A 21,021-nucleotide genomic window follows, 5' to 3' on the forward strand; every position below is an offset into this window, starting at 1 on the left:
TGAAAGTGCCTACCACGCTTTGTCCTCTTGGCAAAGTTGCTTAACCTTTCTATACGTTAGTTTCCTTGTCTATATAATGGGGGTAGTAGTGATATTTCTTTCTTGTAGTGCTGTTTTGAGGACTAAATGAATTAATATATATGAAGCTCTTAAAGCAATTTCCAGCACATAATAAGTACTGTATAAATGGTAGCTATTGTCCGCACTGTTAGTATTATTTAAATGGTTTGGAGGGAAGATCCCTTAAGCTTGTTCTGTTTGGGTCCAAAATGTAGAAATGGACCAATGAATGGAAGCTATAGAGAGATTCAGTTAAATAAAATAGGAAGTTTCTTAACAGGCAGAGTTGCTCTAAGACAGGCAGACAACTTCCAAAGGGAGTGAGCTCCTGTAATTAGAGGTGTTCAAGGAGAGAATGGAAGATCATTTCATAGCGATGTTATACAGGCGATTCAATCATCCATCAGGCGAGTAGTTGGGCAAGATGGTCTTTCATCCCTGGAGTTCATGATTCTAGAGCTAAGATCTCCTGACCTCCCAGCCAGAGCCCTATCCTAGTTCTGTAATGGGACAGGCATAGAAGCGAGAGCTCCACGGATGCTCCTCCATATAAGGGACCACATGTGTGATATGATTTCACATGGATTCTCTTGTACCTGAAAATACCTACCCCGATGTTGATCACCATATTTGGAATTCCTATTAAGAGAGTCATTCGTCTCTCTAGGTAAACCTCTAGTTCCAGAATGTCCCTGTTAAATGACAAATAAATTGTCAGGGGGAAGTTACATACATGAATTACAATACGTGAAAACAAGTTGGTTACTCAAAGCAGCATTGTTTCTGAGGTCAGCTAGCAGGAATAGCCAGGGGATAGGACATAAAGCAGTTCAATTTAAATTGGGGAATAGAAGGGAAGGACAGCAACAGACACATCAACATGGAAGTGAGCAACTGAAATAGAACATTACCTAAGATGCAATTTTCCTTCTTTGCAGTTCAGCTTAAGTCAGGACAGTACGTAAATCCACGCATGTGCCTTTACGTGAATCCTTAAAGATGAGTTTTCATACCTCCAGAAAACATAGTGACTCGCTACTGAATTCAGGGAGAAAATCAGGTAGTAGTAGTAAGTCACTGTGTTTACTCAGGGTAAATGTGAATATCTAATAACCTGAGATCAATCGAGGACATTTTCCATGTGGTACGGTATGATCATTATTTAGTAAATTAATCAAATAGTAACATTTTTATTTATGTGGCAATTTATGGTTTACAGAGTGCCCTCCCATAGTTTATGTCCTTTCCTTCTCTGAGCAGCTATCTTATAAATCCATCAAATTAAGGGTTAAGGGGAAAAAAAAGAGATCATTTGTGGAAGTGTATTCTTAGCCAAAGTTGACTTTGCTGGTCTTGGATCCATGAACATTTCTACTCACCTTCTTTGCATCTCTTCCAGTAGACCTAGCAGATATAAAGTTTACACACTCTGTTAGATCACGTATTGAAATAAGGCTTTAAATCTGGAACATAAAATTTTTAGTGTACTACCGAAAAGTGTCTTTTGGGTGTATAAACACATTTATTCAGTGGATTCACCAAAGGATTCTGTGGTTAACCCAAATAACTAGATTTGCCCATAAGAAAACCAGCAATGGGTTTGCAAATTTAGACATCACAGATACAAAAGCTACAAGTAAAGTCATTTTATAAATCTGAGTTATGCTCAGAGGGTAGCCTTCAGATCTCTAGTAAACTATGAAGTTCCTCAGTAAATTTTGAAGGTCTTTCTGTTGGTGTGTATAGCCTGGCCACATCCAGGAGCGATAAATGTACATATATGACTCAAGCGCCTCATTTAAAAGAATCAACAGTCCTCCCTTTCACCCCCGAATCATTTGGCAGTGGCAGTTTGGAACGGTCATCTCTCTATCAAGACTTTTGTCTGAGTGAAGTAGTCTATAACCTAACAAAGTTTAGGAACAGTTAGTCTAGGTTTTCAAAAGGCAAGACAGCCTGAACATATGGAAGTAATTCAGGACCTGGATTCACTTTGGCCGACATTTCAAAACAAAGTTTTCTCCAGTTTCTTGGGAAAACATCAAAAAAGTGGGGCCTCCCAACTTTACAGGAGCCCAGTGGAAATGATAATAATCCACAGCAGAAAGTCCAAATGTTAGTCTAAAATAAGATTCTAGAAAGTAGATACTTTCTAGAATACTTGGAAGAGTAGAGATGGATTCTGTATTCTTACCTATGGTCTAACATAAAAGAATCTTACCAAGAAAGAGTCGCTTGACAGAGCTAAAAGGAAAGAAACAGGTTCTCCATCACAGCCACTATGCATGATAACTGGCTTTGCAGGTTAGCAACTGCAAGTTTTAATGTAAATGATACTTGCTTTCAACAACTGCAGAGAATCGATCCTGAGACCTGAATTCTAACTCTATGTTAATGATCCACATATTCATTGAAAGGACGTGATTGTAACAAATAAGTAGTCCATCGTATTCACCTCGGAGCTAAGCTCTACCTTAGAGAACCAAGGAAGCTCTGGTTGTAGAGAATATTCCATAATGATTATAACACTGAAACTTAGAGCAGGGACATAGTGAAAGACGACTGTGCTGGAATTAGATTATCTGGGTTCGGTTTTGGTTCCTCTAACTGTGACCTTATGCAAGTCATTTAATTTCATTACCTTCAGTTTCTTTGAGTTTAAAGTGAAAATAATAATTTCCCGCCTTTTGAGTAGCTGTAATGGTATTATGCATGTGAGAGCTTTTCATAAAAGGTAAAGTACTACTTAATGTTTTTTTTAAAAAAAAAAAAAATCGTCATCGTTACTTTAGCCCCCTCCACTCCCAGAGGCATTGAGTTTTTTTGCTCTATCTCCAATCTCTGAGTAATAAACTCTTGACATGTTTCCTTCTTTACTGGAATTCAAATGCTGAAGCAATGTGATACCCCTTGGGTTTCCCTTGAACTTCCTCCATAACATGAACTTTTTTTTTCATCCCTTAAGGATTTTTTCAAGAAAATCTCTCACCAAACCACTCTATCTACTGCCAAACAAACCATGGTAGGACTTCATCTCTTCTAGGAGTTTCTCAAGTTCGCTTTACTGCAGCTTCATAAAAGTTGTGAGGAAGAAAAACAAGAGTTAAGTACACATTTGAAAACAAGAGAATTGGAAAAAAGCAAAGATAACACAAACCATCCTGTCATGGAACAAAGCAGGACTCCTCTATGCCCTCTCCTAAGAGAAAAAGCAAAAGTCAAAGGAATGGGAGGGAAGGAAAAGACAGAGGACATAGGAGGATAAGCCTGGGTATGAACGTGGATGTGGAAGCCAAGCAATAGGGAAAATTCAAAGATAACGTGGGAGCAGTACTTCTCAAAGTGTGATCCCCATAGCAGTAACATGCAAATTCTCGAACCTATCCCAGACCTGAATCAGAAACTCTGGTGAGGGAACCCAGCAATCTATGTTTTAACAAGCCCTGATTCACACTAAGTTGGGAATCGCTTCCCTAGATGGCCTGGGTGATTAGAAGGAGGATGGCTTCAGGTTGCTTTTGTTACATAACATTGTTCCCCAAAATTCCACTCACAAGAACCTATGTGTTTGGAAAAAGTAAAACATAGTTATGGACAACAGCTTGATTTTATAGTGATAAATTATGTTATGGAAGCAAATATCTTGCATATGGAAGGTTCCATGGCAAATGTCCCCTTCTGGCACTTAACATTGACTTATAACAATGACTTATCATTATGTAGGTGCCTCTATGCCTTCCCATTAGAATGTAAACTTTGTGAAAACAGAAACAATTTTATATATAATTACATATATATGATATATAAAGAAATATATATCTTATACTTCAATATACCCAGCATAATACCTTACACATAGTAAACATTCAAGAAATATTTCAACAATGAATGAGTTGAATCCTTCTCTAATGATATTTAATCACTTCCAAACGGAAAAGTGGCCTATTTCCAGAGTTGTTTATTTATTGTATTATGTAGTTCCATAGAAATAATGCAAAAATACTTTGCACGTTTATATATTAAGTACTTTCTCCAAGGATCTGAGCACATTTCAGATACCACGTTCTGTCTGTTTGTACTTTGCCCTATATAACAAAGTTGCACACATAATAACAAAACTGACTAAGATGGCGTTCAGGGTATTTATTTATCACCAGGTACAGGGTTGCCAGGTTTAGCAAACAAAAATACAGGATGCCCAGTTAAATTTGAACTTTTGGATAAACAACAAATAATTTTTAGTCTAAGTATGTCCCATTCAATATATGTGGTGTAGTTATACTAAAAAAGTATTCATTGGTTATCTGAAATTTAAATTTAATCTGGTGCCATGTATTTTTTTTGTTGTTTGTTTTTTTTTTTTTTTTTTTTTTTGTGGTACATGGCCTCTCACTGTTGTGGCCTCTCCCGCTGTGGGACACAGGTTCCGGACACGCAGGCTCAGCGGCCATGGCTCATGGGCCCAGCCGCTCCGTGGCATGTGAGATCTTCCCGGACTGGGGCACGAACCCGTGTCCCCTGCATCGGCAGGCGGACTCTCAACCACTGCGCCACCAGGGAAGCCCCGTATTTTTTGTTTTTTTCTGTACACGGGCCTCTCACTGTTGTGGCCTCTCCCGTTGCGGAGCACAGGCTCCGGACGCGCAGGCTCAGCAGCCATGGCTCACTGGCCCAGCCGCTCCGCGACATGCAGGATCCTCCCGGACCGGGGCACGAACCCGTGTCCCCTGCATCGGCAAGCGGACTCTCAACCACTGCGCCACCAGGGAAGCCCTGGTGCCATGTATTTTATCTGGCAGTGCTCTTCAGACAGAACTTTCTTTTAAGACCCAGTCTTAGGACTTTTGCTTTAAAATCCATAGATGAATACAGGCATATGTAGTTGCTTAACAAATATTTGTAGAGTGAGTGAATGAATGGTCACTCAGTTTCCAGGAGAAAATATGTGAGCATGCTTTCCAGGAGAATTTAATTCAGGGGACTTATATATAAATGCATTATTTTCTCAGCAAGACTTAGATTTCTTTTTCTTTTATTCTTTTTCTATACACAAAGACTATGTGTTCCCACTTGTGTTTTCTTCACCAACAAATGGTAGACATTTGGGCCTTTTCTGAATCATAGTATCAACAGCCCACCCGATAGTCACTAATGCCCATTAGTGTCCTCTGGACGATTAATTATTTTCTTTGTTACTTTAAGAAGCTCAGCTATTTTGGCCATGAATTTTATATAAGTAGATATAGTGATGATAGTCACATAACAATGTCATCCATATAGTAATAATAGTGAGATCAAGATCGTGATGTGATCCTCCTCATATAGAGCTTGGGCTGTTAATTGTATCAAGCCAGTGAAGTAATGAACAAGTATAAGGTGTGAAGTGAGAAAGCCTTGATTTTACCACTTTCTGACCTAGTGACTTTAGGTAAATTCTGTAGTCAATCTGAGCCTCAGTTTTTTGTCACATAGGTACAGATTTTAATAGTACTTAGTTTACATGGTTGCTCTGAGAATCAAATAGCATAATTTATGTGAAAGCACTTACCTGTAGCACCTTAAAATTACCCAAGCCATTTAGGAACTTACATGTCGTGTTTTATAGCAGCATCATACATTTTGCAGCATAATCTAGAGAGCAGGAAATTGTTAACTGGAGAAGGAGGGGATATCTGGCTCAGCTGGTGTCATACTCTCAGCTATTACTGACTTGTAGAGGGACCTGCAGGATGTTATTCTACCACTCTAATGGAGAGAACATCTTCTGGGGATGTTAACATCTACCCCCTCATAAAGTTGTAAGAAAAGTCAAGTAATGTGGGTGAAGGTCCCTGAGAGCTTTAAAATTCTGCTTGACACCAAAACTTTTTAGTTGTTGCTAAAGCCACAGAGGTTCTGTGAATGCAGTGTGTCCCCAGTAGGCAGTCCCCCTCTAGACAGCCTCACAGTCCAAGATGGCACCGGGACTGCATCCCTGGAACTGGAGAGAAAGGCTGGCAGGTGGTCGTGAAGGCCCAGCTCCAACTTGACTTCTCTGGGTGGAGAGCAGACTCTCCAGCCAGTGAAGGCTCTACATGACCCGAGCTGAGCACCTTCCATTCTTGTCACGGAACGTTTCCCATTTTCTGTTCCAGTCTTGAGTTTCCCCTTTCAGAGGACTTACAATTTCCAGGACCCCTTCTGCTTTCCTTGGCAGTAGCCACCTTCCCCTGCCCCTGCTCGCCCCTTCCTTCCCTGCTGTCTGCCCTCTCACCAAGCACCCAGGCTTGGTTTTCTGACCCCCTCCTCCACCACCACTCTACTCACCTGAAGGAAGGTGTATGCTAGAGCAGATGATGGAGAGGCCGAGAGATTGCGAGAGACAGGTGGGAACCGTGTTTCAAACAAGTGTCCTGGTAACAGCATCCACTGTCCTCTTTGCAGCCTAGAAGAAGCCTGGTTAGAATAAAAAAAGATTCAGCAGAATAAATGGGTTCTTGCTGAGCCCCCAATACAGAGGTCACTATTCAGAATTGGGGTGGCTCAGCCCCAAACTTTGGGCAGACCCTCTGCATCTACTAACCTAACAGTATCTTTCTTCCTCTTTTTTTTTTTTTTCTCACTGTCAGTCATGGTAGAGTGTCAGTGCTGGTCCACAAGAAGGAGCTGAAAAGTTGATGCTTTAGAGAGCAGGCATCCAAAAATGGAGACAAATATATGCATTCACTATTCCCCAACCCATGGGATTGTAAAGGACACTGCCGCCTCTTCTGTTCCTCCACTTGCTGTCTGGTTTTTCAGCCTCCAGAGTTCAGTTGCTGCCTGCTAAGAAATCCTCTGTCTATGCTATTCGCTGACATTTTATTCATGGTGCCACTTCTTTCCGTTAGCATTTGTAGCCGAGACTAGACCCTTAACTCTGAATTGCATACCTGCAGTATAATCACTTGCTTTATTGATTACCTGAAACAACTTTTTCACAATCTTGTGTTGGCTTCCCCATGCCATGGAAGTCATTTTTCAGTTGATTTCATTTATCACCACTTCCTTTGTGCTGAAGGGACCGGTGGAATTTTTCTTGAAATGATCACATACTCTGTGCAAAGTGCTTTATCGCTTTAATTTTCAAAATACCTTCACAAGACAGGTGCTTAATTGTATTATTCTCAAGTTACAGATAAGGAAACTGAGGCTTAAAGAGGTGAAGTAACATGCCCAGGTCATTCAGCCAAGGAAATGGAGTTCATATCTGACTCCTGCATCTGTATGGCCCCAAAATGGATCATTTTAAAGTACAGGGGCTTATACGAGCTTCCCCGTCCTGTGTCTAATTCTATGTCTGCTTAGCCCTTTGTGTCCCTTTCTAACGAATCAGACTTACCATTCCTGGCCATAGGCTCAGACCTGGAAAGCCATCCACTACCACTCGTCTTAACTTCACTCCTCCATACTGAGAGCAATAATCAACAGACCACATCCGTTTCATGTATAATGTTGAAAGCCCTTTGGGGATCACTATAAGTAATATGCAGGAAAATAAAAGGAAAGAATCACTCATTTCTAGTGAGTGATATAGTTTCACATCCATACATAAAGAAATGAGTTGTTCATACCTGACTAATCCGAAAATGCACCCTGTTTAGTAAGACAGTTCCTGGAATGCCTATGCTCCACCAGCACAGCACCTGAATAATTTTAGAGCACTTTCCTTTATGGAGCTCCCAAGTGCTTTGCAAACATTTTTACTCATTAACTATCACACCATTTTTCTGTGGCAGGATACTTTGTCCTATTTAAAATGTGGGACTGCTGATGCATTGAGTGATTTAAGCAAGTTGCCCTCAGGTCATGTGTTGACAAGACCTGGACCAGAGTCCTCTGGGGCATGGCCCATGGTGGGCAGAAGGCCACTAAATCTGCAAAGGGACATGGCAAGTGCTTGGTCCAACTCCTCACTTAGAGAAGGGGAAACAAACCCAGAGAGATGAAAACACTTAGAAAACCCAGGGTCACACGGATAATTAATGGCTGAACCAATACTAGGTACATACAAACAACATATCAAGACATATATATGCTATAGAGGGAAAGATGACGACTGTGAAGTATCAACTTATAGTCAGATTAGAAGGGTGTGAAAGTAAAAAGCCATCCTCACTGACCTTGCCTAGAGGAAAAATACACTATAAGAAGGTGAAAGTTTCAAACAGCAGGAGAATTTTTAACACAAAGTTTTAACTTCCTAGCAGCCAAAATACCATCTGGAATTAAGAAGGCACACTTCCCGTTAGAGGTGACAGGTGAACATATTTTAAAAGATAGTCGGCCGGCCTAGCATATAGCCTCTAGAAAGTGTACTGAAAGCACAAGGATGGTAAAGACCAGCTTGAGTTCCAAGCATGTTTACAGCTGACAGAAATGTTCCAACTAAAAATAACATGCATGACTGTCTCTCTTAGGGAATCTCTCATTTCAAAAAAATGTACCTACATAAACACCATGCAGAGACTGAACTCTTCATTTAGGAATGAGGCTTCCCTAAATTTCCCCATTTTAGTGTAAAAGTGAAACTCTTCTAACTCGTCAATCCTGTGGCTCATGCTTTTTCATCAGTGAGGATGAAGGGAAAGGAGACTGGAAGACGGCAGAGGGGAGAGGGAGCTAGGCCAAAACGTTTGTGAATAACTAAAGGAAAAAGTTCAAAGATCAAGGAAATTGGTTTAGAAATTTGTGGAGTCATTCCTGAACCAAATAGCCATTTCTTAGGATTGTGTGCTTCAAAATATATCTTTTTATGTTTATAAACACAATGAAAAAGCTTTCTGTTGAGGTAAAGTTTCATAAAGCAGATCACGAGCCGTGAGCCCGGCACACAGTAAGCACAGAATACGTGGTGGTGGTTTTCATTGCCATCATCCCCATGACACATCAAACCTCTTCTGTTTCATGATGGAAAAAATGGAAACACAGTCAAGGCACATATTTTCAATGGATGTTAACTCAAATTCAAGAACTAGATTTCCTACCCTGATGCCTCGTCCAGAGGTTGAAATATTACCACAGAGAGTTTCAGAGGCTTGGGGCTTTGGGCTGCGTTATGGAAGAGTACATGGACAGCCTTTCCTCTCTGAGGTGGGTGCCTGCATTGGGCAACCAGCGGTGAGTTGGGAAAGATGGAAACACCGTAATGTAGTTCATCTCACCCGCCAAGAGCAGAGCCTAGAACAAACAGCACCAACAAAAACAAGTCTCTCTTCATCCAAAGAGATGTTACAGGCCCGTGGACGTTACTTATAGAAGAATATTTCATGTGGTCATTCGGTGACAATATTCTTACTTACGTTACAGTTTTTAGCAAGCTTGATCATTTGGTCTCTAAGCCCACAGCAAACCAAAGCAGTAAACTGAGGAGATAGAAGGGTTTCAGCCAACACACTGAGAGCAAAGAAAGAGAAAACTATTTTAAAAACTGACCCCAGAGTTCAGAAAAGGCGTATGGAAGCATTTAATGGGGGAAGGGGGCGTTGGTGGATAGTCTTGTAATAAGAACACCAGGCAAGTATTCCCACACCACTCTTGGTGGTCTGCAAAGTGATTTCGTATGTATTTTATGTCAACACCAGCACAGTGAGGTACGCAGAACTGTACACCTCAGAGGCATTTGCAGATTTGTCAGAGTGGCAGGCCATCCGTCGGTGCCTGGATTTGAACAGGACCATTTGACTCTGAGATCACTGTGTTGTCTACCACCTACTCAACCTCCACACCAGACAAGGCCAATCTGCAGCTCAGGGCAGTCCAGACAGAATAGCCAATTAACTCTCTCAAGTTACATTTTAGGAAGATTGCTGTCTAAAATAGATAAAAATCAAAGGTATAGCTCTTCAGAATGACTTATTCCTATGATGGGCAATATTTTCCAGACCTATCATCAAAGCACGAGTGCATTTACTAGACAAAATACCAGAAATGGAGACTGTCCCCAAAGAGCCAAGCTGTGTGACCACCAACCTTAGTTCCCAAAGATTCTAGAGACCCCATGTCTCCAAAGAACTTTTCTCTCTTTCATTTCTTATATTTGTTTGATAATGCAAATGGCAAACACACAGTTAAATCCCCGAATGATGGCACTGAAAATGACCCCTGTAAAGTAGCACTCCCTTCTCTCCACAGAATGACCTTGGAAGACTTTTACTGGGGAATGTCGAGTAGCTTTCCAAGAGAGACATTTTCTGGCATGGGGACATGGAAAACTCTAGACTGTCCTGGCAGCACCTTAAAGCAAGTTTTCTCAGAACATGAGAGGCCAGGAAGGACTGGATCTTTCCAATCAGGGGTGATCCGTTAACCAATCAGATTTTTTTTTTAATGTTTTTGTTTTTGTTTTCTGTTGTCTTGTTTTTCTGTCTCTCATTCTCCCTCCCTCGCTGTGTCTCGCTCTGTCCCACTTGCTGTCTCTTCCCACGTGAACAGGTGAGAAGCCCCACCAATGCAGCATCTGTTGGCGCTCCTTCTCCTTAAAGGATTACCTTATCAAGCACATGGTGACACACACGGGAGTGAGGGCGTACCAGTGTAGTATCTGCAACAAGCGCTTCACCCAGAAGAGTTCCCTCAACGTGCACATGCGCCTCCACCGGGGCGAGAAGTCCTATGAGTGCTACATCTGCAAAAAGAAGTTCTCCCACAAGACCCTCCTGGAGCGACACGTGGCCCTGCACAGTGCCAGCAATGGGACCCCTCCCGCAGGCACACCCCCAGGGGCCCGAGCTGGCCCCCCAGGGGTTGTGGCCTGCACGGAGGGGACCACCTACGTCTGCTCCGTCTGTCCAGCAAAGTTTGACCAAATCGAGCAGTTCAACGACCACATGAGGATGCATGTGTCTGACGGATAAGTAGTATCTTTCTCTCTTTCTTATGAACAAAACAAAACAACAAAAAAGAAACAAACGAAAAAAAGCTATGGCACTAGAATTTAAGAAATGTTTTGGTTTTGTTTTTACTTTCTGTTTTTGTTTTTGTTTCGTTTCATTTTGTACTACATGAAGAACTGTTTTTGCCTGCTGGTACATTACATTTCGGAGGCTCAGGGGAATAATAGTTCTCCCAGTCTCCCTCGGATGGTGGCCTTAAGGCCTGGTAGTGCTTCAGGAGGTCCACTGGTTGGATCTCTAGCTACTGGCCTCTAAATACAACCCTTCTTTACAAAAAAATCTTTAAAAAAAAAAGTAAAAAAAAAAAATTTTCTTTTTTCACTTGTGAAGAGCACTACAAAAATATATAACAAAATCTAAAAGGCCTACTGTCTTTAAGTACACCGCTTGCAGTGTTTCAGTGGACATTTTCACAATTCTGGCCGCTTGGACTTCACAGTAACCAGTTAAAACTGTGGAATATCACTTTCTGGTTGAAAACCCAGAGGGAAAGGCCCTGCTGTTTTCCACCCCCAACGTTGTCTGATTTCATGCAAGGGCTGTGGGTGTGGGAAGGGGAGTGGGTTTGGTGGTGTGGGAAAGGCAGACGGCAGGCTTCTCCCCCAGATTCTGCTCGGTCCACACACCCTGGCCCACCTCCTCCATGCCCCCCCCTTTCAGCAGAAGCCAGGAAGACTTGGACAAGCATCAAGCAACAGTGGCTATCGTATTTATTCAGTGTCTTCGCTGAGCCCCAGACTCAGCACAATCAAGAGGGACTTTCATGAAAGGCAGGAATGCAGATAAAACAAAGATATCAGAGGTTTGCACCTACGTTTCTAGGTACAAGAGAAGGATTATTTCCAACAATCTTTGCAAAAAACAAAAACAAACAAAAAAAAGTGTCAGGATATATTCTTGTGGAAGAGAAAAAGAAAGAGAAATGGAGGGGGGGGAATAATAAAAAGTTCTTGAGGCTTTTTTAATTCAAAATTTTATAGAGGGGCAAAAGTGACGTTTACCAGATAGAATGCTGATTTTTTTAATATATTTACAACAGTATTTGTGTAAAAAAAATAACAAAAAAAGTGAGATTGTTAAAAGTAATTTTTTTTTTCATTTTGGTTTTGCATACACTGCCACCAATCCCTTCTCTTTTATTTTATTTCACACACATATATATATTTTTTGGTAAGTCAAGACTGTTAAGGTTAGCGATACTGCTTCCAGATAGAAAGAATAAAAGGCAATTAAAGTTATATTTGAAAGAGAGGAAGGATATTTTCTTCATATTTTTTTAAATTTTTCTTAATTTTTATTATTTTAAGTATTGCCTGGGTTGATGAGGGCCTCTGGCCAGCCCATCCCTGCTGTAATTTGAACTGCTGCTTTGTATTTTGATATGTAGTCTTTCGACTTTTAGCAAGCTTATGTTGCTCCACTGAATATTTTTTTCAACTGATTCATCTAGAATTCTGTTCTTTTTCATGGGAGGGACTTTATCTTTCAGAAACAGATTTCTTGCTTCTCTGAAAGTTCATTGAGATCTTATGATTCTAGAATTTCTATTGACTTTACCTTTTTTTTCTTTGATGAAACACTAGTAGTCTAGAGGTCTTGACAAAAGTGTTCTTTCCTTTTGTGGTCAGCCGGGAGGAGCAGTTCACAAAACTCTACTGTCCCTCCTCACCCTTCACAGCTACAGAGAGCGGCGTTATCAGAAGCCTGTTACAGGTCAGAATGCCTCGATGCCGAAATTACTTTCTTCCTTTCAAAGATCACCTTCTATTTCCACCATGGTCGAGAGGGCTAAATAAGATGATTATTCTTTAGATGATTTATTAACCCTTGCTTGTTGGTAAGGCTTTAAAGAAACTAACAAAAATCTCCCAGATGCCAACATCCACCATTCAAAAGGCCACCAATTCACTGCGTCATCTTAGATGCCACTCTCTCTTCCTAGTTTGGATTTCTCTCCTCGGTCCTGATCAAGGTATCAGAATAGAGATTTTTCCATTATAGACAGTGTCCTAAAGGGATTCCAACTCAAATATCGGAATTTTTAAACCTAATGAAAACTCCAAAGGTGATCTCATTGCTGGGCATATTTTAACACACTTAAGGGGAAAGGTAAATCTTTAAACAAAACAGAAACACTAAACTACAGTTTAAAAAGAAAAAAAGAAGGAAAGAAAGTATTTCAGTTTCAAAATCACTTTGCATTTTAATTTAATTTTCCTATCAGCAACTTATTTACAAAAACTGTGTGACAAATGAGGAGAAATCTTCCAAGGAAAGCAACTGTATAATAACTAAAGTGGTTTTACTCATACATTTTAGGATTGGTTAACTTGTATCTTTTCCATAAGTTCTTGGTGATGTTTAGTAGGGTTAGTGCGACTGGACTGGCGTATATGTGAGTTTCATTTGGTCCTGTGGTCCTTCATTCAGTAAATATTTTGCTAGTAGTTTTAATGTAGACTTGGATGATTAATTGACCTTTAAGTATCACCCATCGTGATTTCTAAGAGGAGTCCTACTAAAAACTATCTGTCCAAAATTGACCTGTTTTAAAAGCTAGTGGGAAACAGCTTCAGAAACAAGAAATAGTCCATTTTCTCTTGCTTTTTGAAATAGCTATCTTAAGTAAGACTCCAGTATTTCCACTTACTACCAACAGAGGGAGCATTAGTTAATTAACCATGGCCTAGAATTTTGATATTTTGAAAAACAAGTCATTCAACCCATGATGTAAAACAGAAGAAATTGACATTAAAAAAAATATCTTTTTAATCTAGAGGAAAATGACATGAAATCACTCAGCATATGTTACACATGGAAGAAGGCCAAAAGCCACTTTAAAGTATTTTGAATTATTGGACAGTAGCTCGTTTAAAATAGTGGCCTTACACAAACCTTAGCAAAGTAGACAGATGTTATAGGACCTCCGGAAACGTGATCTTGGGTGGCAGTATGGGCCACATTTAGCTATCTGCTTGTCAAATCTGAGGGAGAGTCATTTGCCTTAGTGCTGATTTGCCATGTAAAAAACTAAGCAATTGGGTTAAAATTTACCTTTTGTTATAGAACACGTGGGGAAAAAAATACCAGATGGGTTTAAACCCTAATATTCATCCTTTCCCTTCAAATGAAGTATCTCTTTTTTTGTAAATGTTAGAGGACTCCCAAAGAATTCCTGGTGAGGTGATGTAATCATTATAACAATATGGACTATCTAAGTCTGCATAGCAGTAGACTTTTTCTTACTGTGTGTCTGTTCCTCCCAAATATCTCATAGTCCAAAATAGTCGACAGACTGTTCTCTGGAGAAAGGAAGCAGCTAGATTGGAGTGGAAGATCTAAGCTGGGGAGCAGTGAACTTGCTGTGGGACCTTACTCCATGTTCTGGCCTCTGAAAGGGCTGCTTCCAAACTGACCTACATTTTAGGAAATAAACTAGTCCGTGCCTATTTCAAAAGGATAGAGTTGCTTTTAGTTTGTCAATCCTTCTTTTCAAATTAAATAATCACCAACATCTTAGGAAAGGGGAAACATTTTGCTTCAAGAATAGAAGATGAGCATAGATTCTTTTATTCTTTTAGTTTCAAATTCAACAATCTTCTTACATTTGGAACTTTATGCTAGGATGCTATGAGTGCTTAAAAAAAAAAAACAAAAAAAAAAACTTCAGTAGCCAGGAAAAAAAAAAAAATAGATGAAATGGAAGCAAGTGTTCCAGATTTAAGACCTCTTAGGATGAGTACAGGGAACAAGAACTGGTATGGAAAAGTACTTTTTTTTTTTTTTTTTTTAGCAATTTATGACTTAAAACTGGATTAGCTGGACAAAGGAAAGGAAAAAGTCAAAGGGGAACGTTTATCTCTAGACAGTTAGATACAGTTTATGAAAAATAAAATTTTCTAGCACTAAAACATCAGTAGCATCTTAGCGGAGTGGGCAAGTTTTCCCCTATTGATATAATAAATGCCAAAATTTGTACCCCCCCCAAAGCCCCAAATGTGTAAAATAGAGCCCAAAAGAAGGAAGGAATTGAGACATATGGATCTGATACAAATCTACACATGGGAAAAGACTGAGAAACAAGCCAGGCCAAAAAAGACTCTGAAACGAAAGTCTCTATATCAAAATATTTCTTATTATACAGTTTGAGTTGTAAACTTTAGCTTCTACTAACAGTTTTATAGACTTTTTCTTCCCCAAATTCCTAACGCTCTGAATCTGTTTGTGCCGTGAGTAAGTGTGGTGAATACTTTCCTGCTGTTGTTCAGGCTGAAGCCCATTCCTTCTTCCTAGGCATCTCGGGGGTCACAGTAGCTCCTGGCCTTAGAAGGAAAGACTTGAATTTGCCGTGTTTAAAAGTCACAGGGATTTTATTTTGTATCAGCTCAACATTCTGTAAGGACCAAGAAAACTTCTTCCAACTCATGAACAGTTAGAATTTGTGCACTGTGATATGAAAAGAGAAAAGGTTTCCTCTGGGCGTGTTAAGTTTCATGTTAGTCCTAAAGCCTTCACCTACCTGTACCCCATCATATAAGCACACCAACAGTATGTGCCCAGCCCAGGCCTCTAATCAGTGTTTTCCCTCAGCACAGAAGTTGAAAGTGAGGTGTGCTTCGTATAAAACCCCTCAGAGCCCCGAGAGAACATAATAAGGGTCACGTCGCATCCTCGGTGTGGCTCCTCCAGAATGTTCCCAATACCTGCTGCCCTGAGGACAGGGGGCAGTGAGGTAGATCTGGCCAGGATTCCCACTAGCTATGCCCATTTTGGAGCCTTCCTCTATTGTTCTAGAAGATGTCATTTAATCAGTCGGGGCTGGGAGCAGAGTATGTGTGACTGCAGCAAAGGTATCAGATAACCACATCAGGTCTGCATCTGCTACAGCCAGTGCGCTGCCACAGCAAAAAAGAGGCAAAACGAAGGCTCAAGGGAGGAGTCGGCACCACCTGAGATGCCCCTGGGATGTAGGAGAAGGGAGAGTGCCCTTTCTGTTGTGACCTGACTCTTAAAAGAAATCTTCTGAAAGAATAATCTAGTCATGAGTTGAAGTCCAGGGTAGTGGGAGCCCTGGCGAAGGGAACAGGACTGCGAAACGTATTCAGCACCAATAATGCGAAGCCAGAAAGCATCCAGTCGCGACACTAGGAGGTTTGGCAAGAGGCATTTAGAGAAAACTCTGGGTTTTTCCGTGGGTAGGGTCGACAGACTTTTCAGTGATTTCTGGCTCTGAGAAACCTCTTTACTAACTATAAAAGAACTTTATTTAAATGGCCAATTTTGTCCCCCAGAGAGAGAAATTTTATAAAGAGAAAAATAGGACACTAAAGACAGAACCATGGGACTTGGTGTCGAACAAAAGGAAGGGTGCACTAGAATTTCAATCGACTCCCTGATTCCACAGAAGTGCCGGGCAACCCAGTGCCCCATGGCGTGCGGTGTGCGAGGAGGGTGCCTGAGCTGAGCCAGGCTCCCCGAGGCTAGACGCGCCCTCACGGTGGTCCGGTAGCAGCTGCTTTCGCTTCTGTGTTCTCGTGAAAAAAGGGGCCGTTCTCTTAGGTGCCCGGGAAATAGATGACATGGGGCAAACTTTCAAAAGCAATCTCTACCCCGGGGCTCAGGCCACATGTGGAGACAGAAAAGGGGCACAGAGGGGCTCTTGCTCCAGAGAGAATATTTTCAGATCCACAACAGCTGTTTGTGTAGGGTTGCCATTTCTAATACTGCTTAAACCTCCCCAAGTAGGAAAGCTGTGGTGACTCAGTGTTCCTGTAAACGCAGAGCCTGGAAATTACTAACCCAAAGCATCATTTCTAACTCTAGGTGCTAAGATGATTAGCCTGACCAAAACACCCCAGAGAACTTGGTAAGTCTCTGAATATTTTTTCTCCTGGGACACCAAATCCATAGTGGTCAGTGGTGCGTGTTAACAGATCCCAGAAAATGGCATGGAACACTAGGGTTCCTCTGGATTCTTTTTAGGGTGAAGAGGTAGAAGATGAGGACTGCAGTGTGCGTTCTTTTTCAGAACTATGTATTTCACTGAACGAGGGGTAGAAATGCCTTGGGTTGAAACAAAAAACATCATTTTCCACACCGCTGACCAAAAATGCTTGGTTTCCGGTGATTCTTCAGGCCCAGCCTGTTGCTCCAAAAATTGAATAATTTCAGACTAAATCTTATCTGAAGCGACCTCAGTTAAGGTATTTTCACAGGAAGCCACTTATAGTAAAGAGTTACTGCCTTAAGTCAGAAACCCCAGGGACGAGAACAGAAGATAGATGGGACGGGTGCGAAGACGTGGACACTTCTTGCTTTTTTACGGTTGCATTATTACAAAAATGAGCCCTATTCATGACTGAAGACTATGGAAACAGTGACTTTAGGGGGAGGCACCAAACTTGTCAGGAACTGGCTGCCCTCAGGAAGTGGCTGCTATTTCCTATCCTATTTCAGTGACATAGGTCTGGGCTGGATGTAAAATAGACATCCTATTAGCTAGAGCGAGTCCCATAAGACACGATCACAGGTGCCTAAACTGCGAGGTTGAATCATTTCCTTAACAGGGAGCTTTCTTTTCCTGTACAGTGTGTACCTCTAAACTTTTTTTTTCTCAATTCCAGTGAGCATCTGGGTTATCTGGTGGTTCTTTGTTTAAATGCAAACTCACAACTTTCAAGTCTTCAATGATGCAGATCATAGGGAAAATCTAGCCGCAGTTATTGGAGTCCTGGCTTTTGAGATACCTGATTAGGGTATAAAAAGTCCCTGACTAGCCCGCTTTCAAATTCAGAGGTTTCCTTGATTCAAAATGCTTCAGTGAGGTTCTAACCCAAGGAAGGAAAAAAAAAAAAAAATTAACCCCATAGGAGACATCTGTTCCTACTACTGTTGCAACAGAAGTTTGTTGTTGCCCAGCAGAATCACTGCAATTTATATGTAGATTCTAGTAATGAAAGGGAGTTAACCCATCCAGTATGTCACAGCTGCTGTCCAAAATGTCTGTAAACGAGTCTACATTATGCATGTACACACGCAGTGTGAGGTGCTCTCAGTACAAAACTGTTCCACATTCGTATTCCCTAGTGACAACAAGATAAAGTCTGGAATTTATAGTTAGTCAAAGGTCTCAGATATCTCATGTATCTGCTTCTGCTCTGTTGCCTTAGTTGGGTGCATTAGTGCTGTCCACTATCTGTGATGAGGCTTTAGGGCATTCTGAAGGAGCCCAACCATCAGTAATTTATATGTACCGCTTTCATGAGAAACTTGAATATGCTTGTGTGGAGTAGAGTACACTTAACGAACTGCACTCCTATTGGATTTCCTGACGTGTGTGTGGACATGCGTGTTTGCATGTGTACTTGCTGTGGTCTGGGAGTATGTTTGCATCTCAAACAAAGCACACACAGGCATAGGTCCTGGTGCGTAGATACTGTTGCCTCTTCCCGCCATTGTGCTCAAGACTGGTGGCTCCCTTCCCAGGAAGCAGTCACCTGCCCACTCTGTTGCTTTTTGTAGCATTTCAGAGTTGGGAGACACAAAGGCAGCTTGTTGGATCCACAGCAAACCCACAGTGACAGGCTGCTTTCCTCCAGAAGAAGGTAAAACAGATGGACTCAACTGGCAAGTAGGTAAGACGGAGCAGCAATGTAGGGCACCCCTTCTACCCAGGTTTCCTGTGCAGGAGCGGGCACCAAGGCCAGGCAGGCAAGGCCCATGCAAACTTTTGCCTGAGCCCTTCCATGGCTTAAAAGCCTCCATTCCTTTCCTCTATGCAACCCAGTGTGTGCACACAAACACCCACCCACTTGTAAGTTTGACTCCCAAACTAAAGCTTCCTAATCCTGCCTGCATCTGCATCATCAATCACAAACTGTGTCTCCTGAAACCAATGTGGCCTTTGCTGAAGTCTTTCCAGGAGTGGGTTGTTTACCATGTCTAGCAAACCAATAGACTCTCAGAAGAATCGTTTTTGGTAATCTCTAAGAATTGATGGCTCTTGCCCATCTCAAACATTAAAGTAGAATGCGCTCTAGTGGACTATTCTGAACAAACAGACCTGGCTCTCATAGCTGACTTTGAAGGGTGGCCTGGAAACAGTCGGATTCAGTTTTCTCACTCCCACGCCCTTCTTTTACTAGACGGTTTCTTATTTTTTATGACATGTGGATTATTTCTGCTCACTTACAGAATTCAGAGGAGGTTTTCTTTCCTCTTCTATTTTGGTGACTTTTCCCCTCCCCGATTAAGTAAGGCTACTTACAGTTGCAATCTTTTTGTTGTTACTATTGTTTTAAATGTATATTGTCTTTCTATATCCAAAAGAAGTCTGTGACTGTAACCATAGGTATTTCTTTTTACTGGAAAAAAATGAGTTTTTTTTTTTTTTTTTTTAGTTAACAGTACTAGCGACTTTGTGGAAGAATATGAGTTACTGTTTAGGTATGCTTACTTAAGTACAGTACACTACATTGCAGTATTTCTGAAAGCTAGAACATACACATTATATATAACAACTCTATATTGAAATATATATTACATTATATTCATTTTAACTTTTGAATCTGCCTATGATCATGAGTTGATTGAAATACTATTTCTTTGCATTTATCACCCATCACCAACCTGCTGCAGTTAATCTGGTGCATTTAATAATAATCATTACTGCTCTAGTTTGCTTTTTATATGATCAGCTTCAGTATTGTCTTTACAGGATTTTAGAATTTTTTTTAAGCTCAGACTTAGCAAATGTAGGAAAGTGAAAACTTCTTTTAAGAAAACATTTTTTTTTGGTGTGGCCGACACAAAGAGGTTCATAGTCAAAGTGATCTTGTTTAGCTGACCCTCTCAATATCTGAAGAACAAAAGAAGTGCATATGAATGTATCTGTGATTTTCCCCTCTAGGACTGTCACTGTCTATATTTGCTTTTAAAATTATGACCAAGGGGCCTCTTAACCTCCATATGATCTGACCAGCAATTACAGGCTGCATTTCAAAGGGCTGCTCATCTGAGAAGCAGAAAGCAGTTAAAGGCCTAGTTGTCCCAACTGTATTTTCAAATATTGATTTTTAATACTAGTTCTTTACTGACAACTTTCTGTTTTCAGTATGCTTACAGTTGTTTTAACTAGTCTTCAGTGCTTCCCCGGAGACAGCTTAGCAATATAATGTTCATTTTCCTAGGAGAGTCTTTTTCATAAAATCAGAATTTAGGAACTTTTTCACGACAGAGGCTGATCGAACTAGAACCCAGAAAATTATAGTTCATTTTTTAGTCTGCAGAATCCATAAAATAGTGGTTCTTGGGTATCTAGCCCTCAATATCTACATTTGTCTGTTAAGGTGGGAACTTGGTGCCTTTCTTCTCTACCCAGGCTATCACGGAAACGTCAGAAATCAGGCATCCTGTCTTCCTCTCAAGAAATTTTTTCAAATAGTATTTTTAGATAAAGAGCTCCTTCAGCTTCCCTCAGCTACTCAACCCAATGCCTGGAAAACCCCGCTGATGGATAAACTTTACATTCGTCCTGGGTGCCTGAGACCAGTTCTACATTCAGGACAGGATGAAAACAGCTGTTCGTCATAATCAGCGTGAGAACCCTTCCCACACTGAACCACCGTTAAGGCTTCTCAGTGTGAATAACACCAATTCCTTCCTTTCATCTTTTCCAGTCGATTTTTGTTTTCAAATCCCACCCCAGTCTGCTGTGCCCCTCCAACAAGCCCTCCCCCCTCCCCTTATCCAACTCCCCTCATCCAACTCCCCTCCTTGCCCTCTACTTGCGGTACTCATTAAGGAACTACCTGCTCTAATCTGCATGGAAGGGGCTAGTATTGAGTCTAAAAGCAAAAATATCCATCTGTTTCTCCAAAGTTTTCAACTAAATATATTTCTACTAGACCAACACCATAGTGAATTGAGGGTGAGGTGAGCTGTTCCTTTTCCAGTGATCACTTAATACCCAAATTGTATCAACTCCACTATTTTCCTCTTTCCTTCTCCTCACCCATTCTCTTTATTTCTTGTTTCTCTCTAAGACTTT

General features: G+C 41.0%; 1 protein-coding gene across 24 annotated transcripts in view; it reads left to right on the forward strand.

Annotated features, from left to right (window-relative positions):
* ZBTB20 (zinc finger and BTB domain containing 20) overlaps positions 1–14,776 on the forward strand; it is an 806,470-nt gene extending 791,694 nt beyond the window's left edge. For 21 of the 24 annotated variants that reach the window (XM_032629557.1, XM_032629554.1, XM_032629543.1 and 18 more), the window contains one exon: positions 10,513–14,776. In XM_032629557.1, the coding sequence (XP_032485448.1) occupies positions 10,513–10,934 (422 nt within the window). In that variant the 3' untranslated portion in view covers positions 10,935–14,776. The remainder of the gene's footprint in view (positions 1–10,512) is intronic. The other 3 variants (XM_032629540.1, XM_032629541.1, XM_032629542.1) reach the window with 1 other exon arrangement.
* The last annotated feature ends 6,245 nt before the right edge of the window (positions 14,777–21,021 follow it).

This window comes from Phocoena sinus, chromosome 4, assembly GCF_008692025.1.
Source record: "Phocoena sinus isolate mPhoSin1 chromosome 4, mPhoSin1.pri, whole genome shotgun sequence".
NCBI classification, from domain to species: Eukaryota; Metazoa; Chordata; class Mammalia; order Artiodactyla; family Phocoenidae; genus Phocoena; species Phocoena sinus.